The sequence below is a fragment of the Stomoxys calcitrans genome, chromosome 1 (genome assembly GCF_963082655.1).
Source record: "Stomoxys calcitrans chromosome 1, idStoCalc2.1, whole genome shotgun sequence".
NCBI classification, from domain to species: Eukaryota; Metazoa; Arthropoda; class Insecta; order Diptera; family Muscidae; genus Stomoxys; species Stomoxys calcitrans.
The window spans coordinates 235616473-235638206 of NC_081552.1; the positions used below are offsets into that span (position 1 = coordinate 235616473).

Sequence of the window (21734 nt, forward strand, 5' to 3'; positions counted from 1 at the left end):
TATCAATATTCGGGAAAAGTGTCTATGGGGCCACCCCACCCCCATAACACCACCCAACTAGGAAGTATTTGCTGACTATTGCAATATGAGGCTCAAATAAGAGGGGTTTTAAAGTGGAACACGAATCCGAAAGGCCAACTCACTGAGTGGCCGCCCACGCCCCAAAAACACCCCCCATGCCGGTCATGTTTGCCGACTATGGAAATATGGGGCTCAAATTAAAGGTATGTGGGAGTAGACCACGTATCTGATATCAACATTAGGGACCAACTGTCTAGGGGACGTCCTACCACCATAACAACCCCCAAATAGGACATATTTGCTTACCAAGACAATTTGGGTCTTAAAGAGAGTGGAACTAAATATTCATAGTTTTTAGGGCCAATACCCCGAACCGGACATATTTGCTGACTATTGCAATAAGGAGTTTAAATGAGATTAGAAAATTAAATTGATATCCAATTTTGAGGCCAATCGCAATATGGGGTTCAAATAAATTATGTATAGTTATATGAGAGAAGAGCATGTTGCTGATAAATTTTCCGGGCTAAGTGTTTGGGGGACCACCCCAATCCCCAAAACACCCCTAAATCGGGCATATTTACCGACCATGTCAATGTGGAGCTTAAATGATAGGTATTGGGGGGTAGAACAAGAATTGATACCCATTTCGGGACCAATTTTCTGGGTGTCTACCCCTTTCCCAAAATACCCCACAAACAGCAATTTTTTAGTGACCATAGCAATATGAGGCTGAAATAAAGGTATTTGGGAGTATAATACGAATTTGATATCCAAATGTAGGACCATATATTTTGGGCATAACCGCTTTCCCAAAACACCCCCAAAGTGAAAAAATTTTTCGACCATGCCAATATGTGGCTCAAACGAAAGGTATTTGAGATTAGAAAACGAATTTGATAACCTATTTTGGGGCCATTTGTTTGGGGGACGCCTCATCCTGTAAACTCCTCTTAAGCCAATGTCAATATGGGGTTTGAGAGAAGAGCACGATGCTGATATTTTTTCAGGGCCTAGTATCTGGGGGACCACTCCTCCCCTCCCGAAAACACCTTAAAAGTGGATTTCTCGTTACAAGCTCCAACTAAACTCCTTGTTTCTGCCTACAAAACTGAATTCTGCAATTAACCTCTCAAATGCATTTCATGGCAGAGTGTCAGTAAGATTAGAACCGCTTTTACAATTTGTCCCTATGTCTCTCTTGTTTGCTATGTTCATTGAATAGCTTTACATGTTATGTAAATTTTCTTGAACTTGGTGACTATAATTCCTTTCATTTGAAATATTTTAGAATTAAATATCACATTGATCTACTTTCAAAGTTGGCTAAGTTAAGCGGATTTCTTATTTTCATGCATGGAAGGCAAAAAATGTTTCTGCCTTCTGTTCTGCAAGTGTTGTTACCAAGAGAAACTTTCTACTTGAGTGACCACAAAGTTCTATTTTCCTCCACAGGGTTTCTAGCTGCCCATCAATTGTGGGAGATCTATGGGGAGAAATGTCCCCCAACCCCGTGCTCGAACTTTTCTATTGGCTTGTAATATTGATACTATTATTACAAATGAAATGATAATAATTTTGTTATATAAGTGACTTTGTGGCAAACGAAATGAATGCCATTCCAGCAGCATCAAGAGACGACATCTTTTATTGTGGCATTAAATTTCTTTGATTTTTACATAGAAATTTTGTGGCACGTTATGGTCGGATGGACGGATGAATAAATGAATGAATGGATGGATAGGTGTATTTAAATATCATTGAAGCATAAATTACATGACAAACACGTGTCGATGATGAATTCAGTGATACAATTCTTGAGTGTATGAATGTTGAGTTCTATGTGTAACAAATGTAGACCAAAGATAATACCTGTAGGGTAATTTGAGGAAATTTGTTGTAAAATTTCCCAGAAAAGGATACCAAATAACCACACCTTGATTTGTTTAAACGATTAGAGGGGCTTGGCTTTGGCCGAGCAGAAAGATGGCTTCTGTCATTTCATTGAAATGGACCACTATCCCACAATTTTCTCCATTGACCCAAACATTTAAAAGCGTATTAAGTTCGGCTCTGCCGAATCCTATACACCCTCCCCCATGAATTGCATTTGTCTAGTTCTTTGCATGGTTTCTCTTAATAGGCAGAAGTTCAACAAGTAAAAAGGCATAAAGTTTGGATGGGCCGAACTTTGGATACTCACCACCTCGGGTATATATGTAAACCCCATTTCGTCACAATCCCATGAATATTAAATATTAAGTACCCAAAATAGGGCACGAACATTGAGTGGTCTATTATATATGCCATAATTAAATTTTGTAGAACAAAATATTGGCCTTTTTGGCAGATATATCCAATTATAAACCTACCTAAACCCTATTAAGGTCGGATATCGTGAGGCTTAGAAAAATTCACTGTTTTAAATTTCAGCGAAATCGGATAATAAATAAAGCTTTTATGGGCTTCAGTCCCCTTATAGGCAGATCGGTCTATATGGCAGCTATAGCTAAATATAGTCCGATCGGAACCATATTTAGGTCGGTTGTCAGAAGGCTAAAAATAACTCTCTGTTTCAAATTTTAGCGAAATCGGATGAAAAATAAAGCTTTTATGGCCTTCAGACCCTTTATCGGGAGATCGGTCTATATGGCAGCTATATCTAAATATAGGCCGATCTGTACCATATTTGGGTCGAATGTTGGGAGACTTCAAACTGCGCACTATTCCAAATTTCAGCGAAATCGGATGAAAAATAAAGCTTTTATGGCCTTCAGACCCTTTATCGGGAGATCGGTCTATATATCAGCTATATCTAAATATGGACCGATCAAATCCATATTTAGGTCAGATGTCGGGAGGCTTAAAATAAACCACTGTTTTAAATTTTAGCGAAATCGGGTAATAAATAAAGCTTTTATGGCCTTCAGACCCATTATCGGGTGATCGGTATATATATCAGCTATATCTAAATATGGACCTATAAAATCGATATTTAGGTCAGATATAGGGAGGCTTAAAATGACCCACTGTTTTAAATTTCAGCGAAATCGGGTAATAAATAAAGCTTTTATGGCCATCAGACCCTTTATCGGGAGATCGGTCTATATATCAGCTATATCTAAATATGGACCGATCAAATCCATATTTAGGTCAGATGTCGGGAGGCTTAAAATAACACACTGTTGCAAATTTCAGCGAAATTGGGTAATAAATAAAGCTTTTATGGTCTTCAGACCCTTTCTCGGGAGATCGGTCTATATGGTAGCTATATATAAATATAGTCCGATCTGAACCATATTAACGTCAGATGTCGGGAGGCGGTCGGTCAAAAAATAAAGTTTTTTTGGTCTTCAGACCCTTTATTGGGATATCTAAATGGTCTAAATGGCAACCATATTTAAATATAGTCCGATCTGTACCATATTTGGGTCAGTTGTCGGGAAGCCTTAAACTACTCACTTTTTCAAATTTCAGCAAAATAGGATGAAAAATAAAGTTTTTATGGGCATTAGACCCTTTATCGGAAAATCGGTCTATATAGCAGCTATATCCAAATACGGTCCGATTTGGCCCGTTCAAGAACTTAACCAGCGTGCATCATAAAGATGTATCTGTGCCAAATTTCAGCTCAATATATCAATTTTTGAAGGCTGTAGAGTGATTACAACAAACGGACGGACAGACTAGCAGACGTACAGACACACGGACATCGTTAAATCATCTTTGAATTTTACGACGATCCGAAATATATATACTTTGTAGAATCGGAAATTGATATTTCGATGTTTTGCAAACGGAATGACTAAATGAATATACCTCCAATCATACGGTGGTGGGTATAAAAAGTACACGTAAAAGCGTGGTAAGTTCGGCGGGGGCGAATCTTGGGAACCCACCACCATGGATTCTGCTAAAATATGGGTGCTATATCTAGTTATAGACCGAATTGAACCGTACTTGGCGCAGTTGTTGAGAGTCATAACAGAACACAATATGCAAAATATATCGGATAAAAATCTCGGCTTGTAAGGGATCCAGAAATCAAATCGGGATATCGGTTTCTATGGGAGCTATATCAGGTTCTTGACCGATTTGAACTGTACATAGCACAGTTGTGCATGCAAGATTTCAGCCAAATCGGATGACAATTGAGGCCTCCAGGGGTTCATGAAGTCAAATCGGGGTATCGGTTTATATGGGAGCTATATCATGATCTTGAGTGATCTGGACCGTACTTGTCACAGTTGTTGAAAGTCATAACAGAACACTATGTGCAAAATTTCAACCAAATCGGACAAAAATTGTGGCTTTCATGGGCTCAAGAAGTCAAATCGGGAGATCGGTTCATATGGGAGCTATATCCAAATCTGAAGCGATATGGCCCATTTGCAATTCCCAATGACCTACATCAATATAAAGTATCTGTGCAAAATTTCAAGCGGCTGGCTCTACGCGTTCGACCGCTATCGTGATTTCGACAGACGGACGGACCGACTTGGCTAGTTCGAATAAGAATTTCGAGATGTTACAAACGGAATGATTAGATTAGTATACCCCTATCCTAGAGTGCGCAATTCTTATCCGATTTGGCTGAAATTTTGCATGAGGTGTTTTGTTATGACTTCCAACAACTGTGCTGAGTATGGTTAAAATCGGTCCATAACCTGATATAGCTTCCATATAAACCGATCTGGGGTCTTGACTTCTTGTGCCGCTAGAGGGCACAATTCTTATCCGATTGGTTTATTATGACTTCCACCAACTGAGCTGAGTATGGTTGAAATCAGTCCATAACCTGATATAGCTGTCATATTAACCTATCTTGGGTCTTGACTTCTTGAGCCGCTAGAGGGCACAATTCTTATTGGATGTGGCTGAAATTTTGCATGAGGTGTTTTATTATGACTTCCACCAACTGCGCTCAGTATGGTTGAAATCGGTCTATAACCTGATATAGCTGTCATATAAACCTTTCTTGGGTTTTGACTTCTTGAGCCACTAGAGGGCGCAAGTATTATCCGATTTAGCTGAAATTTTGCATGTTTTGGTATAACTTTCAACAACTGTGCATAGTATGGTCCAAATCGGTCCATTACCTGATATAGCTGCCATATAAACCGATCTGGGGTCTTGACTTCTTGAGCCTCTAGAGGGCACAATTCTTATCCGATTTGGCTGAAATTTTGCATGAGGTGTTTTATTATGACTTCCACCAACTGTGCTGAGTTTGGTTGAAATCGGTCTATAACCTGATATAGCTGCCATATAAACCGATCTTGGGTCTTGACTTCTTGAGCCTCTAGAGGGCGCAATTATTATCCGATTTAGCTGAAATTTTGCATGAGGTGTTTTGTTATAACTTCCAACAACTGTTCTAAGTTTATTTCAAATCGGTCCATAACCTGATATACCTGCCATATAAACCGATCTTGGGTCTTGACTTCTTGTGCCGCTAGAGGGCATAATTCTTATCCGATTTGGCTGAAATTTTTTATGAGACGTTTTGTTATGACTTCCACCAACTGTGCTGAGTATGGTTGAAATCGGTCAATAACCTGATATAGCTGTCATATAAACGTATCTGGGTCTTGACTTCCTAAGCCGCTAGAGGGCACAATTCTTATCCGATTTGGCTGAAATTTGGCATGAGGTGTTTTATTATGACTTCCACCAACTGTGCAGAGTATAGTTGAAATCGGTCCATAACCTGATATAGCTGCCATATAAACCGATCTTGGGTCTTGATTTCTTGAGCCTCTAGAGGGCGCCATTCTCATCCGATTTGGCACAAATTTTGTACAATGTCTCCTCCCATGGCCTTCAACATACGTGTTCAATATGGTCAAAATCGATTTATAGCTTGATACAGCTCCTATATAAACCCATCTACCGATTTTGTTTCTGGAGCCCCGAATCGGACTTTAACTTGTTTTTAATTTGTTTGTATAAATTTTTTTAATTTTTTTTTTTTTGGTTCCTCAGTGCCAAGAGCCGTGCGTAGTACAAGTTTTATTTTATTTCTATATCACCCCATTGTGCATTGCAAGCAAATCCATATTTCCCGCCGCTTTGGGTAGGGTAAATACATCTCTGCTGTTTTTTTTCTCGTTTTTCGCTGTCACCCCTAGATATCTGATGCAGTTTGAATTTCTTGGTGCAGTGTCTATGCCAAAGATTTTCACAAAGCTTTATTTAGAACAATGAAACCAGTTTGGCTGGTAGCTTGGTAGTTATCCACGACCATACATTCCAATTCACACCAAATCGACAACTTCAAGTCACACATCACACTGCTACAACTTAGGCTTGGAAAACTAAAGCGAAAAAATACCACCTAATGAAATCAAGACACGCGGATATTGGAAGAGTTAATTTTGTGCGTTTTTTTTTTTTTTTAATTTCAACCAAAAATAGCAACTCACTGCGAGACAGACACTCACTTTTTACACAATTCCATTAAAAATAGCAAAGTAAGAGACGAACTTAAATAAAACTTAATGATCAGCAAGAGATGAAAAAATCCATCGAACATTCAAATACGGGCATTCAGGTACGCATGCGCCATAGACCTCGAGGCGCTCTCAATGCTCCTCTAATTATTGTGATTGTTGTAAACCGGTCGTATGTCCAAGAAATCCAAACTTTCCTTTATCTTCTCGGTGTGATGGACAGTGTGATTGAGATTGGTGGGTGCCACATAGCCCAAGGCTCGACCACGAGGCGATATCACCAAATGGGCATAGGATTGGGAGGAGCCCTGATAGGAGACCACCGAAGGTGCCGAATCAATGACCAAAGGATTCGAGGTGACCGGCTGGCCCAGAGTGCTAAAGAGAACACAGCAACAAAGCAAACCCACCAATGGAAGTGTGAACTGCTGCTGCTGCAATTGTTAGCCAAAGATACCAAAAAGTTTAATTTCCCAAGTTCCAAAACAAAAAACTCTCTGACTTTATGACTTACTTTGTTCATGTTGGTGGTTTATTGCTTGAAGTGCTTGCTGCTGCTGCTGCTTGTTGATGGTCCAAAAGAGTTCCACAGACTGTTTATTGTTGATCAAAAGAAAAAAATAATTTACTACAATATGTTGTCTTTTTTTCTTCTTCTGCAAAGGTTTGTGTTTGTTTATATGTCTGTCCTTCTGGCCGACCGCCCGCCCGCTCGGCTGACTGTCTGTCTGTCGGTCTCTTATGGTTATTATTGCCTCTGGAGTGTTGGCCGTACTGCAGTTGCCTATGGTGTAGCCTTTCTGTTGCTCCTCAAGCAACTCAAGAGTTGCGGAGCACTGGAGTTGAGCTAATGGATTTGAGTGATTTACTTTGAAATTTTGTGAATAGGTGTGCTCTGAGTCGTGCTCTATGTGAACATAACAATTATTTACGTAAACAAATAATACAGAAAAAAAAACTGTTGACTAGAAGTAAATGTTCAAAGGTAACTTAAGTAATTTTACTCCATCCGTTGCCTGCACGGTACCGGTATGTCCGTTGCGCTAACAGTGGCTTGATTTGGAAAATTAAGCAAAAATGATAGAATTCAATGGAAATGTGATAATTTCAGGTCAGGCCGTTGCCTTGGTAGACACCAAACCTTTGAGACTGACATTATACTGATGAGGGTGGTTTTTTTCGTAGGTCCTTCCAAATTTGTCTGCACGATATGTACTCTACTCCAAAAACCCTACAATTGGATTCCTATTTTGTACCAGAAGGCCTACATATCAGTTTTAGGGTTCTTTGTGGTATGTGTGGCCCCCCATACATTGGTCCCAAATTTGTCTCATATTCGTACTCCACTCCCATAGATCTTTGATTTGAGCACAATATAGTCCCACTTTAAAGGCAATGTAGTCCCACTTCATTTGAGTTTCATATTGCCCCGATCGGTCTTCATGTCTTTCCAGATCTTATACCCACCACCATAGGATGGGAGTGTACTAATCTTATCATTCCATTTGTAACACAGCGAAATATTGATCTGCAACCCATTCTGAGTCTGTCTAGCGATGTCCGTCCGTCCGTCTGTCTGTCGAAATGACGATTGTGTAAAGCTAGCCGCTTGAAATTGTGTACAGATACTTTTTTTTGATGTAGGTCATTGGAAATTGCAAATGGACCAAATTGGTTCAGATTTGGATATAGCTCCCATATAAATCGATCCCCGGATTTGACTTCTTGAGCCCTTCGAAGTCTCAATTTTCATCCGATTTGACTGAAATTAGGAACAAAGACTTGAATTGTGGCTTCCAACATCCATACCAAGTATCGAATCGGTCTATAAATAGATATAGCCCCCATTTGAACCGATCCCCGGATATGACTTCTTGAGCCCTTAGAAGCCTTAAATTTCATCCAATTTGGCTGAAATTTGGAACAAAGACTTGAGTTATGGCTTTCAACATCTATGCCCGGTATGATTGGAATCGGCCTATAAACACTTATAGCCCCCATTTGAACCGATCCCCGGATATGACTTCTTGAGCCCTTAGAAGCCTTAAATTTCATCCAATTTGGCTGAAATTTGGAACAAAGACTTGAGTTATGGCTTTCAACATCTATGCCCGGTATGATTGGAATCGGCCTATAAACAGTTATAGCCCCCATATAAACCGTTCCCCAGATTTGACTTCTTGGGCCCTTAGAAGCCTTAAATTTCATCCAATATGGCTAAAATTTGGAACAAAGACTTGAGTTATGGCTTCCAACATCCATGCCCGGTATGATGCGAATCGGTCTATAAACAGATATAGGCCCCATATAAACCGATCCCCGGATTTGACTTCTTGAGCCCTTAGAAGTCTCAATTTTCATCCGCTTTGGCTGGAACTTGAAACAAAGACTTGAGATGTGGCTTCCAACATCCATGCCAAGTATGATCCGTATTGGTCTATAAACAGATATAGCCTCCATATAAACCGATCGCCAGATTTGACTTCTTCAGTTCTTAGAAGCCTAAATTTTTACCTGGTTTGGCTGAAAGTTGGCCAAATACCCTAACTTATGACTTACAACATCAGAGCCAAATTTTATTCAAATCGGTCAATGATATGGTGATATCATCACCATATTGACCGATTCGGCCCTAAGAACCGGCATCTCAATATGACTAAGAACCGGTATCCCAATATATCTTCTTGAGCCAAAATATTTCAAATACAAACTTAGTTAATAACGGTACATTTTTACCGGAATCCATGGTTGTAGGTACCCAAGATTCGGCCCGGCCCAACTTAGCACGCTTTTCCTTTTTGATTGGGTATTGCGGTCCACATATAGTTGAAGCCGAATTGGTATATAAAATTCGTACTCTCCTTTCAAATACCTTTCATTTGACATCCATATTGTCCTAATCGGTAAGCATGTCCGTTTGGTTCGGTTTTGGGGTGGGGTGTTCCCCTAGGTGGCTTGACCCCAATTTTCTGTTTTCAAAATCGTACTCTTCCATAGATCTTTTATTTGAATCCACAACTCCATGACGACCCACAGGTACTTGGTTCTTAATATTAACACCGTATATATCGGATATAATCATACCGATATATATCGGATTCTACATACCAAACTTCTGTCAAACCAGCAAAAATTAAAGCTTCTAGGAACCGAACAAGGATGATCGAGAGACCGGTTTACATTGGAGCTATATCGAACACCGCATGCAAAATTTTAGCCAAATCGGAGAAAAATTTCGGCTTATAAGGGCTCAAGAAGTCAAATCGGGAGATCGGTTAAATGGGAGGTTATAGACCGATTTGGACCGTGCTTGGCTCAGTTGTTGGAAGTCATAACAGAACACTACATGCGAAATTTCAGCCAAATCGGACAAAAATTGCGGCTTATAAGGGCTCAAGAAGTCAAATCGGGAAATCGGTTTACATGGGAGCTATATCAGGTTATAGACCGTTTCGGACCGTACTTGGTTTAGTTGTTAAGAGTCATAACGGTATCATATTGTGTAGGATAGTCTGGAAGGAAACGTAGGCTATATAATTTTTCGGTATTGGAAGGGGGACGGACCCTCCCCCTACAGATAAAACTAGCTGGACAGGGCCTGCTCCGCTGCGCCTTTTTTACTCTTTTATATTATCTGAGCCCTATACTGACACTGGCAGGAAATAAGTCATGTTTTGGGGTGCTGGTACGGCCTTTCAGATATTTCGCCCCAATGTGGATATCATTTTCGTGCTTTACTCCCAAATACCTTTCAAATATTTTTGAGATTGAAGTGGACGCCCATATATCAGATTCGTGATCTAGTCTCAAACACCTTTCATTTGATTGGTTTAGGGGGAGTTTATGGAATGACACGATCCTCAAACCTTTTATTCTCAAAAATGGATATCAAATTCATTTTCTACTATCAAATACCTATTATTTATCGCCATAGTAGGCAATCATGATCGGTTTGAAGGGAGTTTAGAGGCGGACTCTAAAGTAATATCAGCATCGTGCTAGGGCACGATTTTGTTTGAGCCTCATAATATCAAGCATTTTGGAGGAGGCTATCAAAATATTTAGGGCTATGGGTCTCGTTCAGATTCACACTTATTAATATTTTTTTTGTATTGGTTATCTAATACATTCAAAATCATATTTCAAAGCGACCACTTGGGATACCACATTCTTAAAGATCCGCAGGTCCTCCTGTGTCCATCCTATCCTGATCAACCTTCATACGTTATTTCATATTATTCATACATTATTTTTAATTCCTTTTTTTTTGGATAGAATTGGGGTAGGGGGATTGCCCTCTGACACATCCTTTCATTTGAGTACGTTGTATTTATTGGGTGGGGGGAGGAGGTCCCCCCGACGCTAAGAACTAAACGACAATTTATACGAATTTTTTATTGTAGCGATCTACCGTCCTGCGGAACGGTAGGACGTGACCCAGATACTTGAATCCTTATACCAACATTAGATTCAAAATATACTGTCATAGACATTTCTTTTAATTGACATATGATCCCGATCGAACTACACGTCCTATTGAAGGGTATTTAATGGGTGGGCCAGTCCCAAATTCTGTTCTAATTGTGCATACCAGATTGGTAGTCAACTCCCAAAGACCTTTCATTTAAGACCCATTTTGTGACGTTTGACATTCATGCCCGTTTAAGGGGTTTTGGGGTTGGGGAGACCCCGTAGACACCTTGGACCAAATTCTTATAACAGATGTGTACTCAGCTCCCTAACATCTTTCGTTTGATACCCATATTGTCCCAATCGGTAAATATGTCCTGTTGAGCGATTTTGGGGGGTGGGGAGGCATCTCAGATACCAAAGAATATAATTTTATATAAGATTCTTACTCTACTTTTAAATAGTTTTCATTTGATATTCATGTTGTCCCAATTGGTAAATATGCCCTGCGGTGGGGAGGCCTCTCAGAGACCAAAGAATACATTTTTATGAAGAATTTCTACTTTACTTTTAAATTCCTTTCATTTGATACCCATAATGCCCAAAGCGGTGAAAGGATCCTGTTGGGGAGTTTTTTTTGGGGTGGGGATCTCCTCGAACACTTTGGGCGAAATTTGTATATCAAGTTCGTACTCTACTCTTAAATACCTTTCATTTGACACCCATATTGCCCCAATCGGTGCACATGTCCGCCCGGGTGGGTTTTGGGATGGGGCGTCCCCCCAGGTTATTTGACCCCAATTTTTTTTTTACCAATTTTTGGGGTATCATAAGGCGGCATACAAAATTTCGGTGCACACATCTCCGAGATCTGGCGTTTTTGAAAATTGGGGTATGGGGGAGGGTCCGCCCCCTTCGGATATCAAAAAATGTAGTACCCTATATTCACCAGGGGCCCAAACTCTACCATCTGTGAAAATTTCATGAAAGTCGGTTTAGCTGTTTATGAGTCTATACGGAACAGACAAACAAACAAACAAAGCGCAACAATTTCATTTGTATACCCTACACCACCACTGTGGTACAGGGTATTATAGATTTGTGCATTTGTTTGCAACGCTAAGGAGGAGAAGAGCTAGACCCATTAATAAGTATACCGATCGACTCAGAATCACTTTCTGATTCGATTTAGCCATGTCCGTCTGTCCATGTATTCTTGTAATCAAAGTGCAGGTCGTATTTGTTGTCCGATTGTCACGAAATTTTACACATGTCACTTTTTTTTGGCCCAAGAACAAACGCTATTGATTTTGAAAAAATCGGTTCAGATTTAGATATAGCTCCCATATATATCTTTCATCCAATATGGCTTTTTAAGGCTGTAGAAGCCACAATTTTCGTCCGATCCTTACAAAATTTGGCACGAATTGTTTTTGTTAACGACCCAAAATGATTGCAAAATTTTATTGAAATCGGTCCAGATTAAGATAAAGCTCCCATATATATCTTTCATCCGATATGCCCTTTTAAAGCTGTAGGAGCCACAATTTTGATGCGATCTCTACCAAATTTGGCACGAAATGCTTTTTGTGGCGTCCCAGTATGTGTGCAAAATTTCATCTAAATCGGTTCAGATTTAGATATAGCTCCCATATATAATTTTCATCCGATTTGACCTACTAAGACTGTAGAAGGCACAATTTTGGTCCGATCTTTACAAAATTTGCCACGAAGTTCTTTTTTGTGATGTCGCAATATGTGTGCAAAATTTCATCATAATCGGATCAGATTTAGATATACCTCCCATATATATCTTTCATCCGATATGGTCTTTGAAGGCTGTAGCAGTCACAATTTTGGACCGATCTTTACAAAATTTGGCATGAGCCGTTTTATTCAACGTTCTCATACGTTTGCAAAGTTTCATAAAAATCGGTCCAGATTTAGATAAAGCTCCCATATATATTTTTCATCCGATATGGCCTTTTAAGGCAGTAGAAGCCACAATTTTTGTCCGATCTCTACAAAATTTTTCATGAGATGGTTTAATTGACATCCCAATATGTGTGTAAAATTTCATCGAAATCGTTTCGACTTTCAAGGCTGTAGAAGCCTTGAAATAGGCAAAGAATTTCTTATCCATTATACTTTGTTTGCCTATAAAGAGATACCGGGCGAAAAACTTGACAAATGCCATCCATGGTGGAGGGTATGTAAGATTCGCCCGGACGAACTTTGCACACTTTTACTTGTTGACAATATTGCTGCCCATAATGTCATTGCACTAAATTTTCAGCTTTTGATTTACTTTCTTTTTTCTTTGACTACTTTGTTTTTATTTTCTTGCCGCTTTTGTTCCACAGTGCAACGCTTTGCGCTACAATACATAATTCCAAGCAACAATGCTCTGCGATTGTTTTTTTTTCTTACTTACTTACTTAATGCTATTGATATTTTTTTTTTTTTTTGAGATTTTTTACAAAATATATTGGAAAAAAGTGAAGGTTGTGTAGACAGATACATGAAAAAATGCTGACACATTTTATGTACTTACAAATTCAAAGAAAAAAGGCACGGTTTATGAAGTTTATATACAAGTCTATGAACCTTAGTAAAATTTATTGCATAGCGATTATAGGCGACTTATAAAAGTACTTTACTTTGCATCAGAAGGGGAATAATAAGGTAATACCGTACATGTACTCCAAGACAAAAATAAAGGTCTTCTTACCTTTTTTTTTTTCAACTTTCCAGATATCTTTCTACACATGCAACTTCAGGTCCTTGTTGCCATTCCAGACTTTGCCACACATTGCAGTGTCATTTGCAGACGACTTGTAAAGGCTTTGTATACGACTGCCGGTGTACTTCACTACACAAAGCAGCTCATAGACTGGCTTTAAGCGTCCTTTAGAGGTAGACCGATAAGATTAATATCAGAATCTTACTCTACTCTCAAAAACCTTCCATGGGAGTTTTATATGGCTCTGATCGGTCGACACGTCCTTTTGTGGGTTCTTTGGGCTGGATCAGAACTCAGACTCCGAACCACAAAATTATAATATAACATTCAGACTATACTCTTAAAAACTTTCCCTTTAAGTTCCAACAGTGGTCTTTGACCACCGAATTGGAAATCCAAAATACTTGGTGCTGATATTCAGCTTCGTTCCACATTGTCACAGACCTCTTATTTAAGTTTCTTACTGTCCAGATTGGCCTATATGTCCATTTAGGTGGTTTTTTGGCCACATTTTTATATCAAATTCGGACTCTACTTCCAAATACCTTTCATTTGACACCCACATTGTCCCAGTCGGTAAACATGTCCTTTGGTGTGGGTTTTGTGGTGGGGCGTTCCCCCATGTTGCTTGGCCCCAATTGGTTTTTTTTGGCTACCACAAAATTGCAATGACAAAATTCTCTTAAATCGGTGCACACATCTCTTTTCACAGCAATTTTTGTCCGATGTGGCTGAAATTTTGAACATAATGTTCGGTTATGACTTCCAACAACTGTGCCAAGTACGGTCCAACTGTGCCAAGTACGGTCCAAGTCGGTCAATAACCTGATATAGTTCCCATATAAACCGATCTCCCGATTTGAGTTTTTGAGCCCCTGGAAGCCGTAACTTTCATCCGATTTTGCCCATAGTTTTCGGTTATAACTTCCAACAACTTTGCCATGTACGATCCAAGTCGGTCAAGAACCTGATGTAGCTCCCATATAAACCGATCTCCCGATTTGACTTCTTGAGCCCATGGAAGCCGCAATTAGTGTCCGATTTGGCTAAAATCGTGGTGTTCTGTTTTGACTTTCAACAACTGTGCCAAATACGGTTCAAATCGCTCAAGAACCTGATATAGCTTCCATTTATACCGATCTCCCGATTTGACTTCTTAAGCCCCTGAAATCCTTGATTTTCAACAGATTTGGCTTAAATTTTGCATATACTACTCTGTTATGACTCCCAACAACTGTGCTAAGTACGGTCCAAATCGGTCTATAACCTGATATAGCTCTTATATGAACCGATCTCCCGATTTGACTTCCTGAGCCCCTGGAAGCCGCAACTTTCATCCGATTTGGCTGAAATTTTGCACATAGTGTTCGGTTATGACTTGCAACAACTGTGCCAAGTACGGTCCAACTGTACCAAGTACGGTCCAATTCGGTCAAGAACCTGATATAGCTCCCATATAAACCGATCTTCCGATTTGAATTCTTAAGCCCCTGGAAGCCGTAACTTTCATCCGATTTTGCCCATAGTGTTCGGTTATGACTTCCAACAACTTTGTCAAGTACGGTCCAAGTCGGTCAAGAACCTGATGTAGCTCCCATATAAACCGATCTCCCGATTTGACTTCTTGAGCCCATGGAAGCCGCAATTAGTGTCCGATTTGGCTAAAACCGTGGTGTTCTGTTATGACTTTCAACAACTGTGCTATGTACGGTCCGAATCGGTCTATAACCTGATATAGCTCCCATATAAACCGATCTCCCGATTTGACTTCTTGAGCCCCTGGAAGCCGCAATTTTCATCCGATTTGGCCGAAATTTTGCATTAAGTATTCTGTTATGACTCCCAACAACTGTGCTATGTACGGTCCGAATCGGTCCATAACCTGATATAGCTCCCATATAAACCGATCTCCCGATTTGACTTCTTGAGCCCATGGAAGCCGCAATTTTTGTCCGATTTGGCTGAAATTTTGCACGTGGTGTTCTGTTATGACTTTCAACAACAGTGCCAAGTATGGTCCAACTGTGCCAAGTACGGTCCAAATAGGTCTATAAACTGATATAGCTCCCGTATAAACCGATTTCCCGATTTGAGCCAATGTAAGCTGCAATTTTTGTCCGATTTGGCTGAATTTTTGCATATAGTGTTCTGTTATGACTCTCAAAAACTGCGCTAAGTACGGTGCAATTCGGTCTAAAGCTAGATATAGCTCCCATATTTTAGCAGAATCCATGGTGGTGGGTTCCCAAGGTTCGGCCCGGCTGAACTTAGGACGCTTTTACTTGTTCTTTGCTCGAATGAATGATGTTTTGCTCGCTGATTGATTATCATTTTACTTCAGAGATGACTATCCTCATCTCTGAAGTAATCCTCATTCCGTTTGTAACACATCGAAATATTTGTCTGAGACCCAACAAAGTGTATATAATTTTGATCGTCTTGATATTCTTAGTCGGTTTAGCCATGTCCGTTCGTCTGTCCGTCCGTACATCCGTCCGTTTGTCTGCCTGTCGAAAGCACGCTAACTTTCGAAGGAGTAAACTTAGGTGCTTACAATTTTGCATAAATACTTTTTAATAGTGCAGGTCGGTTGGGATTGTAAATGGGCCAAATCGGTCCGTATTTTGGTATAGCTGTCATATAAACCGATATCGGGTATTGACGCAATTCTTATCCGATTTGGCTGAAATTTCGCATGAGGTATTTTAGTTTGACTACCAACAACTGTGCCAAGTATGGCTCAAATCGGTTAATAACCTGATATAGCTCCCATATAAACTGATTTCAGCTGTTGACCTCTTGTGCCGCTAGAGGGCGCAATTGCTATCCGATGTGGCTTAAATTTTGCGCTAAGTGTTTTGGTTCAACCACCAACAACTGCGTGAATTACGTCGGTGCATAACCTGGTATAGCTCCCATATAAACCGATATCGGATCTTGACTTCTTGAGCCGCCAGAGGGCGCACTTATTATCCGATTTTGCTGAAATTTTGCATGATGTATTTTAGTTTGACCACGAACAATTGTGGTAAGTATAGCTCAAATCGGTTCGTAACCTGAAATAGCTCCCATATAAACCGATCTCCCGATTATGCTTCTTCAGCCTCTGGAGGTATCAATTCTTATGCGATTTGACTGAAATTTTGCACCACAACTTCTTGAATGGCCTTAAACATAAAAGCCGCATTTATTGTCCGATTTCGCTTATATTTGTGTGTTGCGCTGCCACATAAAAGGCGCATTTATTATCCGATGTCGTCGAAATTTGGGACAGTGGCTTAAGTTCGGCCCCTCGGCATATTTTTGCAATATGGCATAGATCGGTCCAGATTTGGATATAGCTGCCATAGAGTCCGTTCTCTCGATTTAAGGTTTTGGGCCCATAAAATGCGCATTTATTGTTCGATTTTGCCAAAATTTAGGACAGTGAGTTGTGTAAGGCCCTTCAACATTACCTTTCAATTTGGCTCAAATCGGTTCAGATTTCGATATAGCTGCCATATAGACCGATCTCTCGATTTAAGGTCTTGGGCCCATAAAAGGCACATTTATTAACCGATTTTGCCAAAATTTGGGACAGTGAGTTGTGTTACGCCCTTCACCATTATTCTTTAATTTGACACAGATCGGTCCAGATTTGAATGTAGCTGCCATATAGACCGATCCCTCGATTTAAGGTTTTGGGCTAATAAAAGTCGCTCTCATTGTTCGATTTCGCCGAAATTTGGGACAGTGAGTTTTATTAGGCCCTTCGACATTTTTCTGCAACTTGGCCCAAATCGGTCCAGATTTGAATATAGCTGCCATATAGACCGATATTTTGATGTAAGGTTTTGGCACCATAAAAGGCGCATTTATTGTTCGATTTTGCCAAAATTTGGGACAGTGAGTTGTGGTAGGCCCTTCGACATTTTTCTGCAATTTGGCCCAAATCGGTCCAGATTTAGATATAGCTGCTATATAGACCGATATTTTGATGTAAGGTTTTGGCGCCATAAAAGGCGCATTTATTGTTCGATTTTGCCAAAATTTGGGACTGTGAGTTATGTTAGGCCCCTCGACATCTTTTTACAATTTGACACAGATCGGTCCAGATTTGAATGTAGCTGCCATATAGACCGATCTCTCGATTTAAGGTTTTGGGCTAATAAAAGTCGCATTCATTGTTCGATTTCGCCGAAATTTGGGACAGTGAGTTGTGTTAGGCTCTTCGACAACTTTCTGCATTTTGACCCAGATCGGTTCAGATTTTGATATAGCTGCCATATAGATCGATCTCTCGATTTAAGGTCTTGGGCCCATAAAAGGCGCATTTATTGCCCGTTTTCGCCGAAATTTGGGACAGTGAGTTGTGGTAGGCCCTTCGACATTTTTCTGCAACTTGGCCCAAATCGGTTCAGATTTGGATATAGCTGCCATATAGACCGATCTCTCGATTTAAGGCTTTGGGCTAATAAAAGTCGCATTCATTGTTCGATTTCGCCGAAATTTGGGACATTGATTTGTGTTAGGCTCTTCGACAACTTTCTGCATTTTGACCCAAATCGGTTCAGATTTTCATATAGCTGCCATATAGACCGATCTCTCGATTTAAGGCTTTGGGCCCATAAAGGGCGCATTTATTGTCCGATGTCGCCGAAATTTGTGACAGTGAGTTTTATTAGGCTCTTCGACATTTTTCTGCAACTTGGCCCAAATCGGTTCAGATTTGGATATTGCTGCCATATAAACCGATCTCTAGATTTTCGCCGAAATTTGACACAGTGACTTATGTTAGGCTTTTCGACATCCCTGTCGAAAATACTACATTTTCATTTCTAATGTTTCATAACCTTCTCTCGAGCCTTGCTGGCCAACTCAAAAAAAGTAGCAACTTCTTTGAAAAACTCATTTCAGCAAAGACAAATCAAAGAAATATTGAACAACAACGAAAGCAAAAAAGTAAGTGCTAATAAGCAACATATTACTCAGCACATTGGGCCAGCCATGCCATTCATCGAACAAAGCATCCATTGAGGGAGCGACACTGAATCACGGCTCAAACTCGCCAACTCAAATATGAAGTGAGTTACACATTTAAGGCTGGAACTGACTACTGCGACTTTAAGACGGCCAAGCCAAGCTAGTTGTGGCCCAACAAATACTGAAGCCAGTCAATATATATCATCAATACAGAACATTGGCGCAATTGAAATACCAGCAGTGATGGTGTTGAAGCCATCGACATCGACAACAGCTGCAAAATATTTTGAGTTGAGTTGCGGAAAGTGTTCAAAACCCAAAAACTCATTTGAGTGATTAATGGCAGAAAATCTAAAGCAGTAAAAAAAACAGCAAACGGATAAAAAATTTCAAATCAAGAGAAATTTTGATGAAGATTTTTGTTTTTTTTTTGGTTTTAATGTTGAAAACCAGACATAGTCTCCAACTCGCCAATGTGTCTGTCGAGGCACACATTGCAAACGACCTCTAAATCTAATCCAAGCATATGCCGCAAGTTAACATCATTTTTGAATTAAAGAAATTATTCAAGCTGATGAGAGCCTTCAATGTGGCATGTTAATCTTCAATTTCAAGGGAATTCTTATCTGCTCCCACACGTAAGTTACCGATTCTTATAAGGCGTTCAAAATTGGCAATTTATTAATGATGTTGTTGTGATATATAAAAGTACTTGGCACTTGAAATAATTGAATTATTTTTTTAGAAACTGTTTTTGAGTTTGCATCGTAAGCATTGGGATAGGCAAGAAAAAATGATGCGAATTGCGGTAAGTGATTTGTGTTTCTTGGCTTTAATGCCCAGTTCGTTCTTCACATCAATTACTCCATAGGGTGTGGATCGAGCCAATTTACAAGAAGAACTTGTAATTGGGTCTGATTAGGCTCTTGTACTTGTATCGGTTCTAAAAAACCATCTTTTTCTTACAGTCCCTATTTCTCGTATTGCTACTGATTGCTGCTTGCAGAGCTGGCATTATACGCCACGATACTACCCCAGGCTCCATGGCCTATTCTCATCAATCCATCACTCATATTCGTAGAGAAGCAAAGCCTAGAATTTTATCAACTCCTTCCCTGACCGCCAATAGTCATACTTCAAGAAAAGTGAAATTTCCCAGCTCTAAAGAAGAGAGTTCGACATCCGAAAAGTTGCAATCGTCTCAGCCACCTACAAATACACTTGTATCCGAGGATCCTTATATAACATACAAGGAGCAAACGCCAGTGTTTAAAAGTCCCTTGCATACACCCGCTCATCTAACCTACTCAGCACACCCGGTGGTGTATAAAATGCTGCCAATGATTGTTCCTGCTCCCTATATAAGTTATGATAAATATTTGACTAGTCGTAGACAATAGGACGATGTATGAGAGGATTTTAGTTATAAGTATATTATATAATAGGTTTTTTTTAATATTTACGGTTATGGCAGATGCCACACCAAACAATTGTTATAGGCTCATTTTGTTGAATATATTATACCCTTCACCATAGGATGGGGGTATACTAATTTCGTCATTCTGTTTGTAACTTCTCGAAATATTCATCTAAGACCCCATAAAGTATATATATTCTTGATCGTCGTGACATTTTATGTCGATATAGGCATATTTCATTCCAATTGGATAAGGATTGCGCCCTCTAGATGCTCAAAAATTCAAGATCCAGATCGGTGTATATGGCAGCTGTATCAGGTCGTAGACCGATTTGAACCATACTTGGCACAGTTATTGGATATCATAACAAAACACGTCGTGCAAAATTTCATTCCAATCGGATAAGAACTGCGCCCTCTAGAGGCTAAAGAAGACAAGACCCAAGATCGATTTATATGGCAGCTATATCAAAACATGGACCGATATGGAGTATTTGTGCAAAATTTCAAGCGGCTAGTTTTACTCCTTCGAAAGTTAGCGTGCTTTCGACGGACAGACTGACGGACAGACTGTCCTTGTCTTCTTGAGCCTCTAGAGGGCGCAATTCTTATCCGATTGGAATGAAATTTTGCACAACGTGTTTTGTTATAATACCCAATAACTGTGCCAAGTATGGTTCAAATCGGTCTATAACCTGTTATAGCTGCCATATAAACCGATCATGGGTCTTGAATTCCTGAGCCTCTAGATGGCGCAATTCCTATCCGATTGGAATGAAAATTTTCACGACGTGTTTCGCTATGACTTCCAATAACTTCGCTAAGTTAGGTTCGAATCGGTCAATAACTGCTGACATATAAACTGATTTTGGGTCTTGACTTCTTGAGCCTCTAGAGGGCGCAATTCTTATCCGATTGGAATGAAATTTTGCACGACGTGTTTTGTTATGATATCCAATAACTGTGCCAAGTATGGTTCAAATCGGTCTATACCCTGATATAGCTGCCATATAAACCGATCATGGGTCTTGAATTCCTGAGCCTCTAGAGGGCTCAATTCTTATCCGAGTGGAATGAAATATGCCATATAAACCGATCTTGGGTTTTGAATTCTTGAGCCTCTAGAGGCCGCAATTCCTATCCGATTTGGCTGAAATTTTGCATGACGCATTTTAATATGACTTTCATCAACTGTGCCGAATAAGGTTCAAATCGGTTCATAACCTGATATAGCTGCCATATAAACCGATCTTGGGTCTTGACTTCTTGAGCCTCTAGAGTGCGCAATTCTTATCCGATTGGAATGAAATTTTGCACAACATGTTTTGTTATGATATCCAATAACTGTGCCAAGTATGGTTCAAATCGGTCTATAACCTGTTATAGCTGCCATATAAACCGATCTTGGGTCTTGACTTCTTCAGCCTCTAGAGGTCGCAATTCTTATCCGATTGGAATGCAATTTTGCACAACGTGTTTTGTTATGATATCCAATAACTGTGCCAAGTATGGTTCAAATCGGTCTATACCCTGATATATCTGCCATATAAACCGATCATGGGTCTTGAATTCCTTGACCTCTAGAGGGCTCAATTCTAATCCGAGTGGAATGAAATATGCCATATAAACCGATCTTGGGTTTTGAATTATTGAGCCTCTAGAGGGCGCAATTCCTATCCGATTTGACTGACATTTTGCATGACGTATTTTAATATGACTTCTAACCACT

General features: G+C 39.8%; 2 protein-coding genes across 2 annotated transcripts; one reads left to right on the forward strand and one right to left on the reverse strand.

Moving 5' to 3' along the window:
* Positions 1-6393: 6393 nt before the first annotated feature.
* On the reverse strand, positions 6394-7322 carry LOC106095104 (uncharacterized). The gene is made up of 2 exons (XM_013262352.2): positions 6988-7322; positions 6394-6907 (listed from the first exon to the last, which is right to left on the reverse strand). Exons 1-2 carry the CDS (start codon positions 6994-6996, stop codon positions 6617-6619), a joined length of 300 nt encoding a protein of 99 aa, XP_013117806.1. The 5' UTR covers positions 6997-7322; the 3' UTR covers positions 6394-6616.
* An 11342-nt stretch (positions 7323-18664) lies between these two features.
* On the forward strand, positions 18665-20148 carry LOC106095105 (uncharacterized). The gene is made up of 3 exons (XM_013262353.2): positions 18665-19226; positions 19334-19396; positions 19557-20148. Exons 1-3 carry the CDS (start codon positions 19176-19178, stop codon positions 19986-19988), a joined length of 546 nt encoding a protein of 181 aa, XP_013117807.1. The 5' UTR covers positions 18665-19175; the 3' UTR covers positions 19989-20148.
* Positions 20149-21734: the final 1586 nt, after the last annotated feature.